This window comes from Dermacentor variabilis, unplaced genomic scaffold, assembly GCF_050947875.1.
Source record: "Dermacentor variabilis isolate Ectoservices unplaced genomic scaffold, ASM5094787v1 scaffold_64, whole genome shotgun sequence".
Taxonomy (NCBI): domain Eukaryota; kingdom Metazoa; phylum Arthropoda; class Arachnida; order Ixodida; family Ixodidae; genus Dermacentor; species Dermacentor variabilis.
The window spans coordinates 62,277-85,110 of NW_027460817.1; the positions used below are offsets into that span (position 1 = coordinate 62,277).

General features: G+C 45.0%; 1 protein-coding gene across 2 annotated transcripts; it reads left to right on the plus strand.

Moving 5' to 3' along the window:
- Positions 1-228: 228 nt before the first annotated feature.
- On the plus strand, positions 229-14,149 carry LOC142569082 (uncharacterized). Of its 2 annotated transcripts, none has more exons than XR_012825639.1 (4): positions 229-596; positions 1,904-2,003; positions 8,124-8,337; positions 13,953-14,149. XR_012825639.1 is itself a non-coding variant. In XM_075678584.1 (4 exons), the coding sequence occupies exons 2-4, from the start codon at positions 1,949-1,951 to the stop codon at positions 14,126-14,128; spliced, it is 432 nt and encodes a 143-aa protein (XP_075534699.1). In that variant the 5' UTR covers positions 229-596; positions 1,904-1,948; the 3' UTR covers positions 14,129-14,149. The 2 variants fall into 2 exon arrangements, 1 of the variants encoding a protein (XP_075534699.1); XM_075678584.1 differs by having other exon boundaries at positions 1,904-1,990.
- Positions 14,150-22,834: the final 8,685 nt, after the last annotated feature.

The window sequence follows — 22,834 nt, forward strand, 5'->3', positions numbered from 1 at the left end:
ATTTCTTTCTGCGCTAAAGTATAGCGGATAATATAAACTGTGCGATGGTTGTTTATGTATTGCAACATCTATATGCAGTTGGGCGCAACAAGGCACAAAGCGAGTGTGTGCTGGTTATTATTTTAGTCATAGCGGAGGCCAACCAAACACCCAATTTCACAGGTGGCGCCACCCACCACCCCGTTTCAAAGTGGTTGCTCATAGTATCCATCCACCAATCTTGTTCTCTTGTTTACATGTGCTGTCGGTCGTACGAGTTGCTACGATGTGTTTGTTTGATCGTGTTTTTGCGTTTGCTGTAATGAATTGTGACATAGTTCGCGTGCACAAAAGTGCCAGAAGATAGCTTGTGTCTCGCTGCAAACTCGCGGTAGGCGTGGTGCGCCAGGCAAACGTGGACCAACGATTTTCATGCCATGAAGTGCGTTCCCTTTGTCCGTGGTGGTTGTGGAGAGTTCGGTTGGCGCCGCAAAGAAATGATGCGCATTATTAGCGTTCCGCAGGTCGTCCACTACGCAACTGCATGTATGCGGGAATAACTTTGCAGCTCCGGCAACTTGGAGGGCGCTTTTCGACCGCATCGTACCATTTAAAAGGTGAGTACACGCATGCTGTGCTTGCTTCTCGTGTGTGCCTAGAGTGCCTTGCGAGCGTAAGAAATCGCACTCCCGCGACGACATTGACTGTGCCGATGCTTGCTGAGCGTTGGTTGACATAATTTGCTTGCGCAAGTTTATTGGCTTAATGCTAAATTGAAAGTCTTGGTGAGCGCTTCCTTCCGGTGAGAGGGATTAGGTTCGGCAACAGTCCTCATTTGCGCGAGCTGCCACTTTTCTGCTAAAGTTGGATAATAAAGACTCATCTGCCTCTTTACCTATTCTTACTGCAATGACGTTTCCTCTCTTACTTATGCTTCGAGGTTGAAAATAATGTCTGTTTACGCGGTTGTCGGTTTGTGAGCAGTTATTGGGAAAAAGTATAAACACCATGCAAGTGATCTTGCGCGCGACAGCGACGCGATGTAGATGGTTGTCGCGCTCGCTCGTTCCCTACAAGTCGTACCCCATGCGAGCGGTCTTGCGCGCGACAGAGACGCGATGTAGATGGGTGTCGCGCTAGCTCGTTCCGTACAAGTCGTACCCTATGCGAGCGACGACATTGAGAGCCGTCTCCCCGGTGTTGCCGGTATGAGGGCAGCAAATACGCGCCAAAAGTGTGCTTTATTAATTTAGTTTGCTGTGTTTTACTCAAAGGAGCAGCGTAAAACATTTCTTTAAAGTCTTGCAGTAGGTTCTTAACCTTGCACGTATCAAAATAGTCGTTTGCTTGTTCCGTGCAACAAGCGGTAGTACTCGACTGATGTACAATTCCGGCTTCGCGCTATTGTCTGTTCGCTCATAGCACTTCTGGGCGACGAGCGACGAATTCTAGATTTCCAGAACCAGGCGACAAAGAACGAGCGATATGTTCGCGCGACGGCCCGTTTTCTCGCTCAAAGCCGTCGCGCACAAAATCTCCCTCATAGGGTTCGGGCAAAAAAATTTAAGCAATTACGGCTTGCTACTACTACAGCTTACGTTTTGAGACAAGGTGTTTTGACATAACTTTGACATAACTAGAGATGACAAGGGAAAGTTGCTTAACTGATAGAAAAAAAAATGAATTGTTACGTAAACAAACATTTGTTTGTAATGTACTGTAGCTGTAGGTCTTAAAAATTTTATTGTCATGAAGAGGTCCCTACTATCACAATATTCATCAGTAACTTTGACTTTGTGCTCTGTTCCCACCCTGCAGTGGTGCAAACATTGTTTTTGTGACTTTTTCTGTGCTCCTTGCATGTGTTCACAACGACTTCTTTAAAGTGCCACTGCTATAAGTTAACAGAGAACCAATCTTGCAGGGGCAAGGCCGTGACCAACAACAGTGTCCACGTCAGGGAGGAGCTATGGCTGCAGCAGCACTGTGTGTAATCGGATGGCCTGGTCAGGTATGACTGAAGTGTATGTGTTTGCAAAAGTAGGATCTCGGTATCATTCGTCAATAAGTTTATGGACATATTACTCAGCAGTGCTTACTAAATAGGCTAAATATCTGCTCAACTTTATTCAACTTGCTGCTTATTTGTGTCTGTAGACATTATGTACACATTACCTTGTTCACTTTAAAACTAGACCTAACATGTCTTGAGGTTTATTTTTTCTTGCATCAATCACTTGGCTGCACGTTACATTTTATTTTGCTTAGTACACATTATATCTACCTCTTGTTATTTTGTTTTATTGATTTGAAACTTTCCTGTGTTACACCTTTTATATCCACTTTTTTTTTCGTTTAGGCTACACGCTTGTGCAGTTTCTGCACACGTAAGGATTAAAAGTGTAATGGGCCAAATATGTCACAGGTCTAAGCATGCAGCATGCTTACCATTGTTTAACATTGGTATTACAATTATTGTGAGGTTTACTTGCACGAACAAGACTAATTGAAAAAAGTTGGACAAGACAGTGCACTAGACTTTAACTTACAAGCTTTATTCAGAAAACACGCAATGAGGCCCCACCTTATGCTCAAAAATATCTGCAGACAGATGCATAAATAAATGTTCCACATGGGAGGAAACCAAATGCGCAACAAAGCCAATACTGCCCACAACAAACCATTACAAAGCATACAGCAGGTTCTTCTCAAGGTACAACAAACACTCCTTTATCAGTGAGTTCCAGTGAAGGAGTGCTTACACATTTATCATTAGCCTTTGAAATGCCAAACACCAAATATTTCCTTATCTAACTGCCTGCCAAACCGTCTGAGCACTTGCTTGTTTTGAAAACACAGGTAGCATTTACGAGCACATCTTCGGCAGTGGTCAGCCAAATGGGCAGTGCCTGCTAGAGTGTTTACAGCGTTCCGGTGCCCCCTAAGCCTCTCATTCAAGAACCTGCCCTTTTGTCCAATACAGCACTTTCTACAGGGAAGTGAAATCTTGTATACCACCCCCACATTGCAGTTAAAAAAGTGGGTGACATGCTCCTTAGTGCATGTACCCTGATTCGCGGCGTTGCTTACCAACCTGCACATTCTTGCGAGCTCTAGTGGCGCTGAAGAAAACACCTACACTGCACTGGTTTGCCACATTGTTTAGGTGGTGGGACACCCCATGTACAGATGGCACAGCCACAGGGCGCCCACTGGCACGTGCGTTATTGCACCGAGCAGCTGCCAGATCTGTTTTTACCTCTTTAATGAGGCTCCCAGTAGTTGACACCAAAGTGTTATCGAGATACCTGGCCCTACATAAATGACTCGCTTGTTGCTGAGCGCTGCAGGAAACCTGGTGCACAAGATTTAACCAGAACAGCTCTCGGGCAGCTAGGAGCTATGCATCCTTTAACATGGAGTATGCCAAACGGTAGTCGAGCAAGGGCTTCGTTTTCCTAAGAGAGTATATATAATAAGGAAAGTATGATTTAAAATTATACGAATATCGAATGATTGCAGGTGATCATCTTCTGGCAACTCATGTGTGAACTTGAGTCCCACTGAACACTGTTCGAAAACACCCACAATGTTTTTAACAGCAAAGCCAGCACAACAAGAAAGTCATTAGCACTACCACATTGCCCACTGGACGTGCAGTAACGCATGTCCCAGTGGTAGCCGTGCAGCTCTGCCATACATACACAGGGTGTCCCACCGCCTAGAAGAAAGGTGGCGAACAAGTTTGGCGTAGGCATTTTTTCAGCACCGCTAATGCTCACAAGAATATGCAAGTTGGTAAACATTGCCGGGCGTCAAAGTACATGCACTAAGGAGCATGTCACCTGCTTTGTTAACTGAAATGTAGTGGTGGTATGCTACATTGCACTTCCCTGTGGAAAGTGGTATATTGAACAAACAGGTGCCTGAATAAGTGGCTTGGGGAGTACCGGAATGCTGTAAATGCTCTCACAGGCGCTGGCTACTTGGCTGATCACTGTTAAAGTACCCATAAGTGTTCCCCATGTTTTCATAGCACACAAGTGCTCAGTCAGTTTGCCAGGCAGTTATATAGGGAAATGTTTGAGGTGTTTTGCATTTCGAAAGCTGCTGATGAATGCATAAGCACTCCATCACTGGTACCAGCTAATAAATAAGTGTTGTGTCTTCAGAAAAATCTGGTGAATGCTTTGTAATGGCTTCTTGTGGATGCTTATCAGCTTCTATGTGCATTTCGTTATCCCCTATGTGGCACATTCGTTTATGCATCTGTCTCCACATTAACTGAGCATGCGGTGGCCTGTTTGCATGTTTCTTCTGAATAAAGCTTGTCAGTTGAAGTCTACCGCTTTGGCTAGTCCGACCTTTATTCCGTACGCCTTGTTTGTGCTAGTAACTATGTCACAGGAGCTGTGTCAACGCCAACTAGCCCAACCTTCTCCATTTTTTCACAATTATTTCTCAAGTTCCCAGAACAATAGACACGAGCTTGAATTTCTTTAAATGGTAAATGAAGGCCAGTATTCACTGTGCTGTAAGTACTACAGCAGTGAAGAGTTTTCTAGTAAGCTTGCTTTCTTTCTCTACATTTATTTATATTCTTCTTAAGCTATACCCATTCATGCAAGTAGGCATTGTGGCAGAGTCTGTGTCCAGTTGCATCGTTTTCGACTTTGTCTATACTGCATAGACCACATAGTTGGTACATAGTTCAGTCTATTGATGCACTATCATTAAATAAGCATGCAGTTTTGCACATGCAAGATTGCCTGCTCGCTATTGCTAAAGCATTTGCTGGTTATTGCTATGTTGCTCATCAAGTGAATTTGATTTCAACAGCACCACACAGAACATCTGCTTGGCAGTGGTGTAATTTTAATAGTGACTATCAGCCAACAAGCTCTAAGTCTACAGCGGTCCAGAAATAATTCTATTACTTTGGGTCTCTCCACATATTTGGTTAGCACAGTGGGCAGTTTTCTATTTATTCTGCTTGGTGCTGTTCACGTGAGAATATTTTCAACTAGCAAGCACAAAGTGTAATGCTGTCAAAAGCCTTTGATTACTGGGCAAATGAATTGAAAGCATGGTACGTAATCGAAAAAGTATTTTTCACAAAATACTAGTGTCAAGAACAAGCATCATATGCACTGCAACTCATGGTTTTATGTTGGTATGCAGGTATCTCAAGCTAAGGGTGCTTGTGCATGTATTTTCCACATATTAGCTAATGCTTTAGCTACATGAAACTGTCTATGTTCTGGCTGCTGAAGTCAAATTTGTGGTTGATGAACCTGCTTGTTTTTGCTGTGCACTTACATTTCTGTTGTTTCTTAAAGGTTGTAGCCATGTGACAACTGATGTATTGCAGCAATGTCAAAGGTAGCTTCCACCCATTATTGCTACAGTGTGCCAACAGACACCTGTCGCCGTATTGGTGCATTTTCTGAGAACCAGCCGTATCCTCTAGGTGAAATTTGTAGTGTCGTTTTGAGTTTGCCAGTCAGTTCATATAACTTGAGGACAAAATTTACACAGTGAAGGAAGGGAGACCATACAACATGACCAGTGATGACTGAATATTTTGATAGAAGGAATAAAAATAACACTGAATGTGTGCTTATATTGTGCACAAGTTCCTTCAGAAGGAAAATGTGAGTTGTAATACAAAGGCAAAAAATCACAATAAACAGTATTTGCGTAAAAAAAGGTGAATAGTCAGACTAATTTCTATCCCTTGTCATCTAGAAAGGACGCCTTTTTTCATGCATTCATAATGGGGGCTTGCTCACACGTCTTGTGGTATGCCTCTCTGATTTCTCTTGTCAATTTTTCACCGTGGGTGGAAACAGATAAACTAATTTAATCTGGCCTAAAGCCCAATCGCGGCAATGCACGGCCAAGTCAGACGAGCATGCCGGTCTTCTCAGTAAAATGTGGTGATTTCTTTGGTACATATTTAGTTCCTGGCCTGTCAGCTTCCTAACATTGGAATGCAGTACACTGCCCCTAACACACACTATACATATTTCGTGGTATGTTTAACCAAGCGTACCTCGCTTGCCTGCTCGCTTTTCTCAGTTCACTTGTGGACTGTGCGGCATACCTGCCTACTTTATTTTTTCTCTCGAAATATGTGTGCATAGCATTCCACAAGCGCATTGAGAAAGGCGTCCAGGCAAAGGATATTTGTATAAATTACCACTAAATATGTCTTGTGTCCGTCATTAGTAGTGTATTCTATGCGTCTGTTCATGTGTATGTTTGGTCAAATGCACAGGGTCGTCAACTCTTGGCACGAACACGACTCAGCGTGACCACGCCCCGCGGAGTGCCAGCGTGCATGGCGCAGGGGGGATGTGGAGCTTCGTGTCATCTGCTAAAGTGCGGGAGCACGCCATGCTTTAGCGGATGACACGACATGAAGTCCCACCTCTAAGCCCCTGTGCGCCTGCGCCGCTTAGCTCCGTTGCACAGCCATGCAATGCGCGCTGGCAATCCGCGGAGTTCGGCCACTCTGCACCATCTTCGTACTAAGAATAGACGGTCTTGTACATGGGGCAGACTGGCCGCTGTATAAGCATGTGCCCAGGAGAGCACCATTATTCACTCAAGGGACAAGCATGCTCGTCCCACTTGACAATGCATTGACACAACTGGTGATGTACGCCAGATTTAGATTGTTCATCTCTTTTGTTTACTTAAGGCAACCGATTGATCAACAATATCACTGAGGCATACCATTTAAAAAAGAGGGACATCTGTCAGCCAGTGCTCATTATGATTGCATTACAAAGAGGAATACTCTCTAAATGACACGGAATAGTGATCACTCCGTGCTTATTTGTTCTATTTTTATGCAAGTACTGTTTATCATCATTTTGTACATTTGTATTGCAACTTGTGCCCTTTGTCTTAAAAGATCGCTTGTGCAGTGCAAGGGCATACGCAGTATAAATATTATCTTAAATTTTTGCACCAAATATAATGTTGAATTGGTAGCTTTTGTGTCTTGTTGTCTTCTTTCTGTCCCTTGTATCACTCAAAAGGTAAACATTAACGTACACCAACTTTCTTAATTACTTGCCCGTCAGTGTTGATAAACATGAAATGTTGTTTTCAGCCAGAATATTCTTACCATTTCTCATTTCCGGTCAGCATAGTGCTAATCCTTTGGCTTTTTATAAAGCGTGCTAATATGTACTTCTGATTAATGCAAAAGTTAGTTCTAGTTGGTGGTAGCTGAACTTGGACATCATGACAAGTGCAAGGGCACACACACACACAAAGAGACACAGTCTGAAAGGGCGCTAGACATCAACTGAAGGGCTTAATGACAAAAAACAGCAACGCACATATTGCGCAAAAACCTACAAAAAGATGTAGAAGGTGCAATTGTCCCTAAAGAGAATTCCGCTGCCGCTGTACTAGCGCTGTACTGTTACAACAAACATTTCAAACCTGGTCGCAGTAAAAGGAGCGTGCACACTGAGTTCTGAAGTTTGAAGTTGTGACGGGACTTGGCGCATTCGTCGCTGCAGTTTAGTCATGACGAAAATATAACTGCTGAGATCAGTGAGTGGTGCGAGTGGTTTTCAGAGCCCACAAGGGAATTCACTTGTTTTCAACCATGCAAGGGTAATCTTACTTTCAAGGCATGTCTCCAATGTTCTTTAGAACAAGGCCATGTAGTGTGTGATGGTGGTGGATTTTGGAGACTGGCGCGCGTAGGTCTCTAGGTAACGTGCTGCACTGTTCTCCGTGTGACACTGCAATCTTGGAGGCCTTGACGTCACTCGTTCTTGCACTGTTCTCTGCATGGCGGTGCGCCTATTTGAATCAATTGTTTCGCTTTCTCTGTTAATTTCATTATTGCAAGGTTAGACTGTACGAAATATGAGTGTTTGCTGCCCTTAAAATGGGAAAATTTTATTAGTTTAATCCTTTACACAAAAATGAATTTCTTGGTGAGGTTGGGTTTAACCCCAGTTTTTTTTAAACTTGTTCGAGGGGCAGAAATAGGAAATTATAGAGTTGCATCAGAAATTGACGGATCTAATTAACCTATATCATATTGTTTTATACAAGTGCGTTTTAGTGTTAAGAATACTGCTCAGGAAAAAAACACTTCATATCTATTGCAGGTACAGATTGGTGTGGGATTTGTGATGCCACTCAACAAGTGGCATTACATATTCAAGTCTGCTTCCGACGGAAAGTGCCCATTAGAGGTGGCATGGCACCTGTGGACACCAGTGCAAGCAGGTGAAAGCAGCCTGACTGGACAGGCCTGCCGGACAATGTGCCGCGCATCTTGGAAGCTTCCGGCAACACCGGAGAAAGTGGCTGCTTTGAAGAGTAAGTCAACAGTCACCTCATTTGAGAAACATAACTGCATATCTACAAGTTATCTGAATGAGTTAGCATTACATGATGTATACAGAGCGACAAGAAATGCCAAAGCAAGAATGAGGCAAGTGCCTATATATTATATCTTTTTCTTCTGCTGTATATGCACTGTGTCTCGACACACAATTTAAATGTCTCTGTGGGTATGAAAAACAGCACAAGATAATTTCGGGATATGGGTCTCCGGCGAAAATCGCCCACAAAGTTTCCCCCATAATCAGTTTGAATTAAAAACAATCAAGAAAGTCGGGTGGCTACACGAGCGGTTAATTTTGACAGGACCTTGATAGCTTGCATTCACCGCTTGCATTGTCTTAACAGAAGTGAACATTTAAGCACCTCATTGTCTTTGAAATTTCTAATGTAGACTTGGCATGCGTTATTGTAGCTTTTCACGCTGCAGCTTTCATTTCACTTTTTTGAAATAATGCTTCTCAAGAAAATTGGGTTCCGACACAGCTTGGCAAATTGTATGGTCTAAAAGAAGCTTTTTAAACTACTGCCGTCCAAAGTGTTGACTGTGGTCAACTGATGTGCTGCTTTACAATCTGCAGCATTCACAGCCATGCAATTTCAAAACACTATTCTGATTATTGGGATGTAAAAGTTATAAACAGGGATAAAGTGCCTCGGAAAGGGTGGCCAACGTTTCGTTAGGAGGACCTATCTTCTCAAAGGCTGCCTCGTCATCCTCGGCATGTTGGTTTTAAAGTGTTAGTAGAGTGACGTCACATGCAGTTGTCGGGAGTGGCTGGTTGTAAAGGGAGAGACTTGAAGGAGAATGAGCGCGGTCACCTGATGTCTGTAAGCATGATTCCTAAGACGTAGGAACAATAGTGGGAGTGGGAAGGCGGGGAGAAAAGGAGAAAAAAAGAGACCAAGAGGGAAAGAAAGAACAAGAAAAGAAAAAGAAGGGCATAGGAAGGTGTTAGGGAAGCAAGAGGTTAGGGAGCATTCAGGGGTGTCTTTGGCAGCATGTTCTTGTGGCTTTAAAGGAGCCGGTGAGGCGGTCAGTGCTCGAGTAACAAAAACAACCCGAAAAGACATTAGTTGAAAGAATGACTTGAGTAGCATAGCAGCAATGCGTCGGATAATTTAGAAGGAGTTAAGATGGCAGCAAGGAGTCTGGAATGCAGTGCATAGGGTAGCTGGAAGGCAGCGGCACGGTCTTTCTAGGGACGTTAGTCCCAGTAGCTCAACGTAGGTGTCGTCACAGCGGTATGCAGAAGTGGCGATACCCTGTGTGGCTGAGGCACCGAAGAAGGTATCCTGGCGCCTGGGATTTTAGAATATGTTGGTGAGGGTGTTTCGAAAAAATAGAATAAAGAACAGACAAATATGGGGGTGAACTGAAACTGGAATAACAAATAAGAGGGTGGCATGAGCAAAAGCGGGCGGAAGCAGATGTACATGGGAAAACATATTTATGCGAACATATTTATGGGGATTCTACAGACTTCCTATTGCGCTGCACTGACAGGCCCCACACATACCTACGATACATAGACGACATATTCATAATATGGTGACATGGTCAAGACAGCCTAGATAAATATGTAGGATTTCTAAATTCTTTTCAGCCAACAATAAAATTCGCATCAAAATCTTCAGTGGAGCGCATAAACTTTCTGGACTAAACAATATACATTGACACTGGGACACTAATGACAATGCTGTATGGAAACCTTTTGACAAACAACAGTACCTAGAATATACAAGTCACCATCAAGCCACATTGCAAAGAAGGCATCTTTAAAGGCCAAGCACATGGCTACGTCACATGTGTGTTGAAAACCAAGACTACATAGACTTGATCACCCTAAAGAAACCCTATCAAACGGGAACCACCCAAAGAGTGCCCTTCAGAAAGCCTGCACCGATGCAACCAAACTTGACTGAGCCGACGTGCTCAAGCCCCACCCTAGGATCACAAGAACAGCGCCTCTTCTTACTACTAAATTCTCACACTCCCAAACATGAACAACATCCTCAATAAATACTACCCAATTCTCACCAGCAACCAGAAACAAGATTTTTCCCGCCCTGCCCAGAGTTGTCTTGAGATGCAACACTATAATATTAAGGATATTCTTGTATGTGCCAAACTAAAAACAACGAAGTTAGGAACCAGTCCCTGTGGCCGCCCGGGTGCTCTACATGCAAACATATTTAATCTACTACTACAGTAATAAGTACAGCATCAAATTACTCAAACAACGTAACTTCGAGTTTCATCTGCACATCAAGCAATGTAGTCTACTGTCTAGAATGTGCCACTTGTAGCAAATAATACATAGGTGAGACAGGACAAAAAAATCATAAAAGACTGGACGGTCACCGCGCAGATACAAAACAATTTACCTAAAGGAGTAGCCAGCCACTTCAATGAACATGTCATATGTGACAAAGCAAGGCTCCATAGACTACAAATTTCCGCTCACCTCGCTAGAGGAAATATCTGGAATCATACCTCATACACAAGTTTAAATGCCTACATCCAATAGGAATCAATTTAACACAGCAACTTAGAATCTTTAAAAACTTTAAAGCTGTAACTTAAATCGGAAAGCCTCATGTCATCAACCAAGGCGCAAAACACATTGTGCCACCAGCTAAACTTAATTCTTAACCTCACCTATTCCACCGTTTCTAATTTTTACCTGCTTACTACTCAATTTAATATATTCTTTCGTGTTTTAATGTTTATATCAACTGTATGACCCCTTTTGCCATGTACACCTGCCTCCGCCCGCTTTTGCTCATGTAACCCTCCTATTTGTTATTCCACTTTCAGTTCCCCCCTTTTGTCTGTTTTCTATCATATTTTTTGAACACCCTCACCACCACAATCCAAAATCCCAGATGCCAGGATACGTTTTTCTGCGCATCAGTCACACAGGGTATCACCAGCTCTATATACCACTGTGACGACACCTGCGTTGAGCTACTGAGGCTGACATCCCTAAAACACCATGCCTCTGCCTGCCAGCTACCACATACATTGCATCCCAGACTCCTTGTCGCCATCTTAATTTCTTCAACATTACCCGACGCGTTGCTGCTACGCTACTCAAGTCATTCTTTCAACTGATATCTTTTGGGGTCTTTTTTGTTACTCGCACACTGACCGCCTGACCAGTTCTTCTAAAACGGCAGAAAGATGCCGCCAATGACACTCCTGAATGCTCCCTAACCCCTCACTTCCTTAACACGCTCCCATGCCCTTCTTTTTCTTGTCTTTCTTTTTTTGCCTCTTGGCATCTCTTTCTTTCTCCTTTTCTTTTGTTTCTTTTCTCGCCGCCTTCCTATTCTCACGGTCTTGTGCCCTCGTCTTAGGAGCCATGCTTACAGACGTCAGACGACAGCGCTCATTCTCTTTAAAGTCTCTCCCTTTACAACCAGCTGCCACTGACAACAACTGCACGTGATGTCACCCTACTAGTCCTTTAAAACTAACATGGCAAGGCTGACCAGGCCACTTTTGACGAAGATAGCTCAAAAGTTGGTCAGCCTTTCTGAGGCACCTCATCCATGTTTATAACCTTCATACCACTGTGTGCTATTCCATTTGTCAGCCGCTTTCTTGATTTTAGATGTTCTGATTATTGAAGTTTGTAAGACATGGCCTATCAGCACTTTCGGCATACTTTCAGTGATCTCATTTTATTTAAGCATAAGAATGAGGAAAGAACTGCTACACAAAGAAAGCACCTCGAACATTAGTCGCATGTACGCTCTGATCTGCATAGCTGATCTTGTTCTACGCAAAGCATCCTAAAATTTTCATGCCTCTTGTCGGTGCCAAGAAAAGCAAGGTGCTGGGCATCATGCGGAATTCCAGCGCTTTCCGCCAGCCTGGATTAGAAAGGACTGTATAGTGTGGCTGTAACTGGCATTCTTCTGCCAAGATTCAATTGTTTTATGGATCAAAGTACCAGGTACTCTTGTAGTCGCATCAACACTCTGCCGAAGATTTCATTTCCTACATAAATATGTTTTTTTAAACAGACGAGCATGAAACATTGCTCTGTATTACGTTAAGATGCTTCTTTGGGCTTTTTTTACATTGAAGATGTAGGTTACTTTAGCAAAGTAGCAATATGGAGATTGAAAAGTAGAAAAAAAATGGCAGATCCCATGCACTGTGAGAATTGATGTACACGAAGCACACATTGTTTGCTTTGATTGACAATAATTAACGGTGATGTTAGTGGCAAGTTTGTAATTTTTTCAGTGTTTAGTCCAATACGAAAGTGGCGAGTTGATGTTAAGCATTACCTTGCATGCACCACTTCTGTTTGTCTGCATAGCCCACAGAACACACAGGGAGATGTGTTTGCTTGAGGCGTTGTTGCGAGTCATTGTTCATAATCTCTGAGAAGGAATGGAGCGTTGTCATTGCCTCACATGGCGCACCGCATCATGGCAGAAATATTAAACTTTAATTGAATTATGAGGCTGTGCATACTTCAATTAGCTATTGTAATTGTATGTATACAATGTATACATAAATTCGCGGTCTGCACTACATTTCACTGCGTAGCGAAGACGCTCCTGTTCTGTGTGACACTTCTTTCAAGTCTGGGTGTCCTCGACGTCGAGTGCACGCCTTGCTGGCGCGTGTTAATGGGCTCCTTCTACATACATGGCCAACACACTGTTGAGATTCCAGCTCAAAGCGCTCTCTTCAGACTAAGGACGATTCTAATGTTTACACTATCACAGCCCAGCAGCTGCATTTTTCTCGCATAGAAATTAAAACCAGCACAGCACGTGCAATACACACTAACGGTGAAATGCTGGGGCAGCAGCGCCGGTCAGGATGTGCAGAGGTGAGCGCCATCTAGTAATGTTGCAAGAAATCCAACGGCACGCATGACAAGACCATAGCAGCTGCAGCGCCCGTAATGTTGGGAGAAGAGGCAAAAAAAGCTTCACTTTAAAACATTAGTTGCCATCATTTGCAGCTAAATAAAGCTTGCAAGCCAGCCATTATACAGCTTTTACATGAAATCTTTTATGCCTATATGGCAAATGCTAAAGTTACGACTTCCTCACCAACTGCACGAGCAACAAGTAAAGCTAACAAATGATAGAATGGACAAATCAGACAGCTTGCACCTTGCAGCTCCCCTGCATGCGTTACAGTGTAGCCAAATTGTGGCTCTCTGAATTTGACAGGAATTTGGGTGGTTGAAGAGCAGACAAATTATGCAAAATCAGAAGCCAAATATCCACCCCATAAGGCTTTGAGTACAGCTCCCATGTGTCTAAATTTTGCAGTTAAGCCAACCTCCAGATGAGAAGAGGCGTGGCTTTGGCAAAAAACATACAAAAATTCCATGTAAATCTGCAAAACAATGTGATGCATGTGTATGCATACTCACTGCAAATAAACCTGTGCTGGCTTGCGTCCTGGGTAGCATGTTTGTGTGTGACATTTGCTGCATTTTGTTATCTTAAACTTTTTTTGAAGTGATTAGAGCAGATTTCCTTCATTCACTTATTGCTAGAAATCATTGGAAAAACAATTTACTTATATATTTATTGCACTCTCCTTTTAGACTGCCTGGCGAAATACATAAGTGACCATCCAATGATGCCACCTGCACCACATCCGGAGAACCACCTTGCTTCCCTGCGAAGGCACCTTTGGAGCTCTCTTTTACACAAGCAGGACGCCAGAGCAAGCGAGTGGAAAAGTAAATATAGTACAAGTCCAGTGATGCTTTTTCAATAAAGTGTGATGATATGCTACGTAGTATGGTGCTTTACATATTGATTTGTTATGGCATGAAAATAGCCACATCTTGGCAACATGTATATACAGACTGTACACTTCACAAGACTCAACATCACATAAAGATAACCCGTCATGAGCTTCCGAATGGCAATGGCTGCTCCTTCAATTCATCACACAACTTGCCTTTGACGTGCTGCGCCCACGATGATATCCAACCCAGTGCCCACCGTGCCACCCATCACCCACCTTGCCGCCCAGCACCCACTGTGCCCAGCAACCACCATGCTGTCCAGCACCCGCCGTGCCCAGCAACCACCATGCCGCCCAGCACCCACCGTGCCACCCGTCACCCACCATGTCACCCAGCACCCACCATGCCACCCGTCACCCAGCATGCCACCCACTACCATAATCCACCATGATGATGGATGATGGATTCCACTATGCCCAGCATCGGGCAAATTTTCAATAGGGATGCATCTTTTGGTAGACGCGGACGCAGTTTTCTGCAAAACCACACGATATGCATGCAAATGGTGCTTTTGGCAGAACGCGCGCGTGGATTTCTACCAAACGACGTGAAAAGCATGCCGATGCTGCTCTTTTTAGCACCCGCACATGGATTTGTGCCAAAACGCGTTTTAAGCATGCACATGCATGTTTTGGTAGACGCGGACGCAGTTTTCTGCAAAATCACACGATATGCATGCAAATGGTGCTTTTGGCAGAACGCGCGCGAGGATTTCTACCAAACGACGTGAAAAGCATGCCGATGCTGCTCTTTTTAGCACCCGCACATGGATTTGTGCCAAAACGCGTTTTAAGCATGCACATGCATCTTTTGGTAGACGCGGACGCAGTTTTCTGCAAAACCACACGATATGCATGCAAATGGTGCTTTTGGCAGAACGCGCGCGTGGATTTCTACCAAACGACGTGAAAAGCATTCCGATGCTGCTCTTTTTAGCTCCCGCATATGGATTTGTGCCAAAACGCGTTTTAAGCATGCACATGCATATTTTGGTAGACGCGGACGCAGTTTTCTGCAAAACCACACGATATGCATGAAAATGGTGCTTTTGGCAGAACGCGCGCGTGGATTTCTACCAAACGACGTGAAAAGCATGCCGATGCTGCTCTTTTTAGCACCCGCACATGGATTTGTGCCAAAACGCGTTTTAAGCATGCACATATATCTTTTGGTAGACGCGGACGCAGTTTTCTGCAAAACCACACGATATGCATGCAAATGGTGCTTTTGGCAGAACGCGCGCGTGGATTTCTACCAAACGACGTGAAAAGCATGCCGATGCTGCTCTTTTTAGCACCCGCACATGGATTTGTGCCAAAACGCCTTTTAAGCATGCACATGCATCTTTTGGTAGACGCGGACGCAGTTTTCTGCAAAACCACACGATATGCATGCAAATGGTGCTTTTGGCAGAACGCGCGCGTGGATTTCTACCAAACGACGTGAAAAGCATTCCGATGCTGCTCTTTTTAGCACCCGCATATGGATTTGTGCCAAAACGCGTTTTAAGCATGCACATGCATCTTTTGGTAGACGCGGACGCAGTTTTCTGCAAAACCACACGATATGCATGCAAATGGTGCTTTTGGTAGAACGCGCGCGTGGATTTCTACCAAACGACGTGAAAAGCATGCCGATGCTGCTCTTTTTAGCACCCGCACATCGATTTGTGCCAAAACGCGTTTTAAGCATGCACATGCATCTTTTGGTAGACGCGGACGCAGTTTTCTGCAAAACCACACGATATGCATGCAAATGGTGCTTTTGGCAGAACGCGCGCGTGGATTTCTACCAAACGACGTGAAAAGCATGCCGATGCTGCTCTTTTTAGCACCCGCACATGGATTTGTGCCAAAAGGCGTTTTAAGCATGCAAAAGCACCTATTTTGGTAGACGCGGACGCAGTTTTCTGCAAAACCACACGATATGCATGCAAATGGTGCTTTTGGCAGAACGCGCGTGTGGATTTCTACCAAACGACGTGAAAAGCATGCCGATGCTGCTCTTTTTAGCACCCGCACATGGATTTGTGCCAAAACGCGTTTTAAGCATGCACATGCATCTTTTGGTAGACGCGGACGCAGTTTTCTGCAAAACCACACGATATGCATGCAAATGGTGCTTTTGGCAGAACGCCCGCGTGGATTTCTACCAAACGACGTGAAAAGCATGCCGATGCTGCTCTTTTTAGCACCCGCACATGGATTTGTGCCAAAACGCGTTTTAAGCATGCACATGCATCTTTTGGTAGACGTGGACGCAGTTTTCTGCAAAACCACACGATATGCATGCAAATGGTGCTTTTGGCAGAACGCGCGCGTGGATTTCTACCAAACGACGTGAAAAGCATGCCGATGCTGCTCTTTTTAGCACCCGCACATTTATTTGTGCCAAAACGCGTTTTAAGCATGCACATGCATGTTTTGGTATACGCGGACGCAGTTTTGTGCAAAATCACACGATATGCATGCAAATGGTGCTTTTGGCAGAACGCGCGCGAGGATTTCTACCAAACGACGTGAAAAGCATGCCGATGCTGCTCTTTTTAGCACCCGCACATGGATTTGTGCCAAAACGCGTTTTAAGCATGCACATGCATATTTTGGTAGACGCGGACGCAGTTTTCTGCAAAACCACACGATATGCATGCAAATGGTGCTTTTGGCAGAACGCGCGCGTGGATTTCTACCAAACGACGTGAAAAGCATGCCGATGCTGCTCTTTTTAGCACCCGCACGTTGATTTGTGCCAAAACGCGTTTTAAGCATGCACATGCATCTTTTGGTAGACGCGGACGCAGTTTTCTGCAAAAGCACACGATATGCATGCAAATGGTGCTTTTGGCAGAACGCGCGCGTGGATTTCTACCAAACGACGTGAAAAGCATTCCGATGCTGCTCTTTTTAGCACCCGCACATGGATTTGTGCCAAAACGCGTTTTAAGCATGCACATGCATCTTTTGGTAGACGCGGACGCAGTTTTCTGCAAAACCACACGATATGCATGCAAATGGTGCTTTTGGCAAAACGCGTTCGTGGATTTCTACCAAACGACGTGAAAAGCATGCCGATGCAGCTCTTTTTAGCACCCGCACATGCATTTGTGCCAAAACGCGTTTTAAGCATGCACATGCATCTTTTGGTAGACGCGGACGCAGTTTTCTGCAAAACCACACGATATGCATGCAAATGATGCTTTTGGCAAGAACGCGCGCGCGGATTTCTACGAAACGACGTGAAAAGCATGCCGATGCTGCTCTTTTTAGCACCCGAACATGGATTTGTGCCAAAACGCGTTTTAAGCATGCACATGCATCTTTTGGTAGACGCGGACGCAGTTTTCTGCAAAACAACACGATATGCATGCCAATGGTGCTTTTGGCAGAACGCGCGCGTGGATTTCTACCAAACGACGTGAAAAGCATGCCGATGCTGCTCTTTTTAGCACCCGCACATTGATTTGTGCCAAAACGCGTTTTAAGCATGCACATGCATCTTTTGGTAGACGCGGACGCAGTTTTCTGCAAAACCACACGATATGCATGCAAATGGTGCTTTTGGCAGAACGCGCGCGTGGATTTCTACCAAACGACGTGAAAAGCATTCCGATGCTGCTCTTTTTAGCACCCGCACATGGATTTGTGCCAAAACGCGTTTTAAGCATGCACATGCATCTTTTGGTAGACGCGGACGCAGTTTTCTGCAAAACCACACGATATGCATGCAAATGGTGCTTTTGGCAAAACGCGTTCGTGGATTTCTACCAAACGACGTGAAAAGCATGCCGATGCAGCTCTTGTTAGCACCCGCACATGCATTTGTGCCAAAACGCGTTTTAAGCATGCACATGCATCTTTTGGTAGACGCGGACGCAGTTTTCTGCAAAACCACACGATATGCATGCAAATGGTGCTTTTGGCAAAACGCGTTCGTGGATTTCTACCAAACGACGTGAAAAGCATGCCGATGCAGCTCTTTTTAGCACCCGAACATGGATTTGTGCCAAAACGCGTTTTAAGCATGCACATGCATCTTTTGGTAGACGCGGACGCAGTTTTCTGCAAAACAACACGATATGCATGCCAATGGTGCTTTTGGCAGAACGCGCGCGTGGATTTCTACCAAACGACGTGAAAAGCATGCCGATGCTGCTCTTTTTAGCACCCGCACATGGATTTGTGCCAAATGCGTTTTAAGCATGCACATGCATCTTTTGGTAGACGCGGACGCAGTTTTCTGCAAAACCACACGATATGCATGCAAATGGTGCTTTTGGCAGAACGCGCGCGTGGATTTCTACCAAACGACGTGAAAAGCATGCCGATGCTGCTCTTTTTAGCACCCGCACATGGATTTGTGCCAAAACGCGTTTTAAGCATGCAAAAGCACCTATTTTGGTAGACGCGGACGCAGTTTTCTGCAAAACCACACGATATGCATGCAAATGGTGCTTTTGGCAGAACGCGCGCGTGGATTTCTACCAAACGACGTGAAAAGCATGCCGATGCTGCTCTTTTTAGCACCCGCACATGGATTTGTGCCAAAACGCGTTTTAAGCATGCAAAAGCACCTATTTTGGTAGACGCGGACGCAGTTTTCTGCAAAACCACACGATATGCATGCAAATGGTGCTTTTGGCAAGAACGCGCGCGTGGATTTCTACCAAACGGTGTGAAAAGCATGCCGATGCTGCTCTTTTTAGCACCCGCACATGGATTTGTGCCAAAACGCGTTTTAAGCATGCACATGCATCTTTTGGTAGACGCGGACGCAGTTTTCTGCAAAACCACACGATATGCATGCAAATGGTGCTTTTGGCAGAACGCGCGCGTGGATTTCTACCAAACGACGTGAAAAGCATGCCGATGCTGCTCTTTTTAGCACCCGCACATGGATTTGTGCCAAAACGCGTTTTAAGCATGCACATGCATGTTTTGGTAGACGCGGACGCAGTTTTCTGCAAAATCACACGATATGCATGCAAATGGTGCTTTTGGCAGAACGCGCGCGAGGATTTCTACCAAACGACGTGAAAAGCATGCCAATGCTGCTCTTTTTAGCACCCGCACATGGATTTGTGCCAAAACGCGTTTTAAGCATGCACATGCATCTTTTGGTAGACGCGGACGCAGTTTTCTGCAAAACCACACGATATGCATGCAAATGGTGCTTTTGGCAGAACGCGCGCGTGGATTTCTACCAAACGACGTGAAAAGCATTCCGATGCTGCTCTTTTTAGCTCCCGCATATGGATTTGTGCCAAAACGCGTTTTAAGCATGCACATGCATCTTTTGGTAGACGCGGACGCAGTTTTCTGCAAAACCACACGATATGCATGCAAATGGTGCTTTTGGTAGAACGCGCGCGTGGATTTCTACCAAATGACGTGAAAAGCATGCCGATGCTGCTCTTTTTAGCACCCGCACATGGATTTGTGCCAAAACGCGTTTTAAGCATGCACATGCATATTTTGGTAGACGCGGACGCAGTTTTCTGCAAAACCACACGATATGCATGAAAATGGTGCTTTTGGCAGAACGCGCGCGTGGATTTCTACCAAACGACGTGAAAAGCATGCCGATGCTGCTCTTTTTAGCACCCGCACATGGATTTGTGCCAAAACGCGTTTTAAGCATGCACATATATCTTTTGGTAGACGCGGACGCAGTTTTCTGCAAAACCACACGATATGCATGCAAATGGTGCTTTTGGCAGAACGCGCGCGTGGATTTCTACCAAACGACGTGAAAAGCATGCCGATGCTGCTCTTTTTAGCACCCGCACATGGATTTGTGCCAAAACGCGTTTTAAGCATGCACATGCATCTTTTGGTAGACGCGGACGCAGTTTTCTGCAAAACCACACGATATGCATGCAAATGGTGCTTTTGGCAGAACGCGCGCGTGGATTTCTACCAAACGACGTGAAAAGCATTCCGATGCTGCTCTTTTTAGCACCCGCATATGGATTTGTGCCAAAACGCGTTTTAAGCATGCACATGCATCCTTTGGTAGACGCGGACGCAGTTTTCTGCAAAACCACACGATATGCATGCAAATGGTGCTTTTGGTAGAACGTGCGCGTGGATTTCTACCAAACGACGTGAAAAGCATGCCGATGCTGCTCTTTTTAGCACCCGCACATCGATTTGTGCCAAAACGCGTTTTAAGCATGCACATGCATCTTTTGGTAGACGCGGACGCAGTTTTCTGCAAAACCACACGATATGCATGCAAATGGTGCTTTTGGCAGAACGCGCGCGTGGATTTCTACCAAACGACGTGAAAAGCATGCCGATGCTGCTCTTTTTAGCACCCGCACATGGATTTGTGCCAAAACGCGTTTTAAGCATGCAAAAGCACCTATTTTGGTAGACGCGGACGCAGTTTTCTGCAAAACCACACGATATGCATGCAAATGGTGCTTTTGGCAGAACGCGCGTGTGGATTTCTACCAAACGACGTGAAAAGCATGCCGATGCTGCTCTTTTTAGCACCCGCACATGGATTTGTGCCAAAACGCGTTTTAAGCATGCACATGCATCTTTTGGTAGACGCGGACGCAGTTTTCTGCAAAACCACACGATATGCATGCAAATGGTGCTTTTGGCAGAACGCCCGCGTGGATTTCTACCAAACGACGTGAAAAGCATGCCGATGCTGCTCTTTTTAGCACCCGCACATGGATTTGTGCCAAAACGCGTTTTAAGCATGCACATGCATCTTTTGGTAGACGCGGACGCAGTTTTCTGCAAAACCACACGATATGCATGCAAATGGTGCTTTTGGCAGAACGCGCGCGTGGATTTCTACCAAACGACGTGAAAAGCATGCCGATGCTGCTCTTTTTAGCACCCGCACATTTATTTGTGCCAAAACGCGTTTTAAGCATGCACATGCATGTTTTGGTATACGCGGACGCAGTTTTCTGCAAAATCACACGATATGCATGCAAATGGTGCTTTTGGCAGAACGCGCGCGAGGATTTCTACCAAACGACGTGAAAAGCATGCCGATGCTGCTCTTTTTAGCACCCGCACATGGATTTGTGCCAAAACGCGTTTTAAGCATGCACATGCATATTTTGGTAGACGCGGACGCAGTTTTCTGCAAAACCACACGATATGCATGCAAATGGTGCTTTTGGCAGAACGCGCGCGTGGATTTCTACCAAACGACGTGAAAAGCATGCCGATGCTGCTCTTTTTAGCACCCGCACATTGATTTGTGCCAAAACGCGTTTTAAGCATGCACATGCATCTTTTGGTAGACGCGGACGCAGTTTTCTGCAAAACCACACGATGTGCATGCAAATGGTGCTTTTGGCAGAACGCGCTCGTGGATTTCTACCAAACGACGTGAAAAGCATTCCGATGCTGCTCTTTTTAGCACCCGCACATGGATTTGTGCCAAAACGCGTTTTAAGCATGCACATGCATCTTTTGGTAGACGCGGACGCAGTTTTCTGCAAAACCACACGATATGCATGCAAATGGTGCTTTTGGCAAAACGCGTTCGTGGATTTCTACCAAACGACGTGAAAAGCATGCCGATGCAGCTCTTTTTAGCACCCGCACATGCATTTGTGCCAAAACGCGTTTTAAGCATGCACATGCATCTTTTGGTAGACGCGGACGCAGTTTTCTGCAAAACCACACGATATGCATGCAAATGGTGCTTTTGGCAGAACGCCCGCGTGGATTTCTACCAAACGACGTGAAAAGCATGCCGATGCTGCTCTTTTTAGCACCCGCACATGGATTTGTGCCAAAACGCGTTTTAAGCATGCACATGCATCTTTTGGTAGACGCGGACGCAGTTTTCTGCAAAACCACACGATATGCATGCAAATGGTGCTTTTGGCAGAACGCGCGCGTGAATTTCTACCAAACGACGTGAAAAGCATGCCGATGCTGCTCTTTTTAGCACCCGCACATTTATTTGTGCCAAAACGCGTTTTAAGCATGCACATGCATGTTTTGGTATACGCGGACGCAGTTTTCTGCAAAATCACACGATATGCATGCAAATGGTGCTTTTGGCAGAACGCGCGCGAGGATTTCTACCAAACGACGTGAAAAGCATGCCGATGCTGCTCTTTTTAGCACCCGCACATGGATTTGTGCCAAAACGCGTTTTAAGCATGCACATGCATATTTTGGTAGACGCGGACGCAGTTTTCTGCAAAACCACACGATATGCATGCAAATGGTGCTTTTGGCAGAACGCGCGCGTGGATTTCTACCAAACGACGTGAAAAGCATGCCGATGCTGCTCTTTTTAGCACCCGCACATTGATTTGTGCCAAAACGCGTTTTAAGCATGCACATGCATCTTTTGGTAGACGCGGACGCAGTTTTCTGCAAAACCACACGATATGCATGCAAATGGTGCTTTTGGCAGAACGCGCGCGTGGATTTCTACCAAACGACGTGAAAAGCATTCCGATGCTGCTCTTTTTAGCACCCGCACATGGATTTGTGCCAAAACGCGTTTTAAGCATGCACATGCATCTTTTGGTAGACGCGGACGCAGTTTTCTGCAAAACCACACGATATGCATGCAAATGGTGCTTTTGGCAAAACGCGTTCGTGGATTTCTACCAAACGACGTGAAAAGCATGCCGATGCAGCTCTTTTTAGCACCCGCACATGCATTTGTGCCAAAACGCG

Bases quoted from the DNA above. Each gene is read 5' to 3' on its own strand.
- LOC142569082 (XM_075678584.1), top strand. From the start codon at position 1,949: ATGGCTGCAGCAGCACTGTGTGTAATCGGATGGCCTGGTCAG. The intron at 1,991-8,123 runs GTATGACTGAAG...TATCTATTGCAG, and splicing joins TAATCGGATGGCCTGGTCAG to GTACAGATTGGTGTGGGATT. The intron at 8,338-13,952 runs GTAAGTCAACAG...CTCTCCTTTTAG, and splicing joins GAAAGTGGCTGCTTTGAAGA to ACTGCCTGGCGAAATACATA.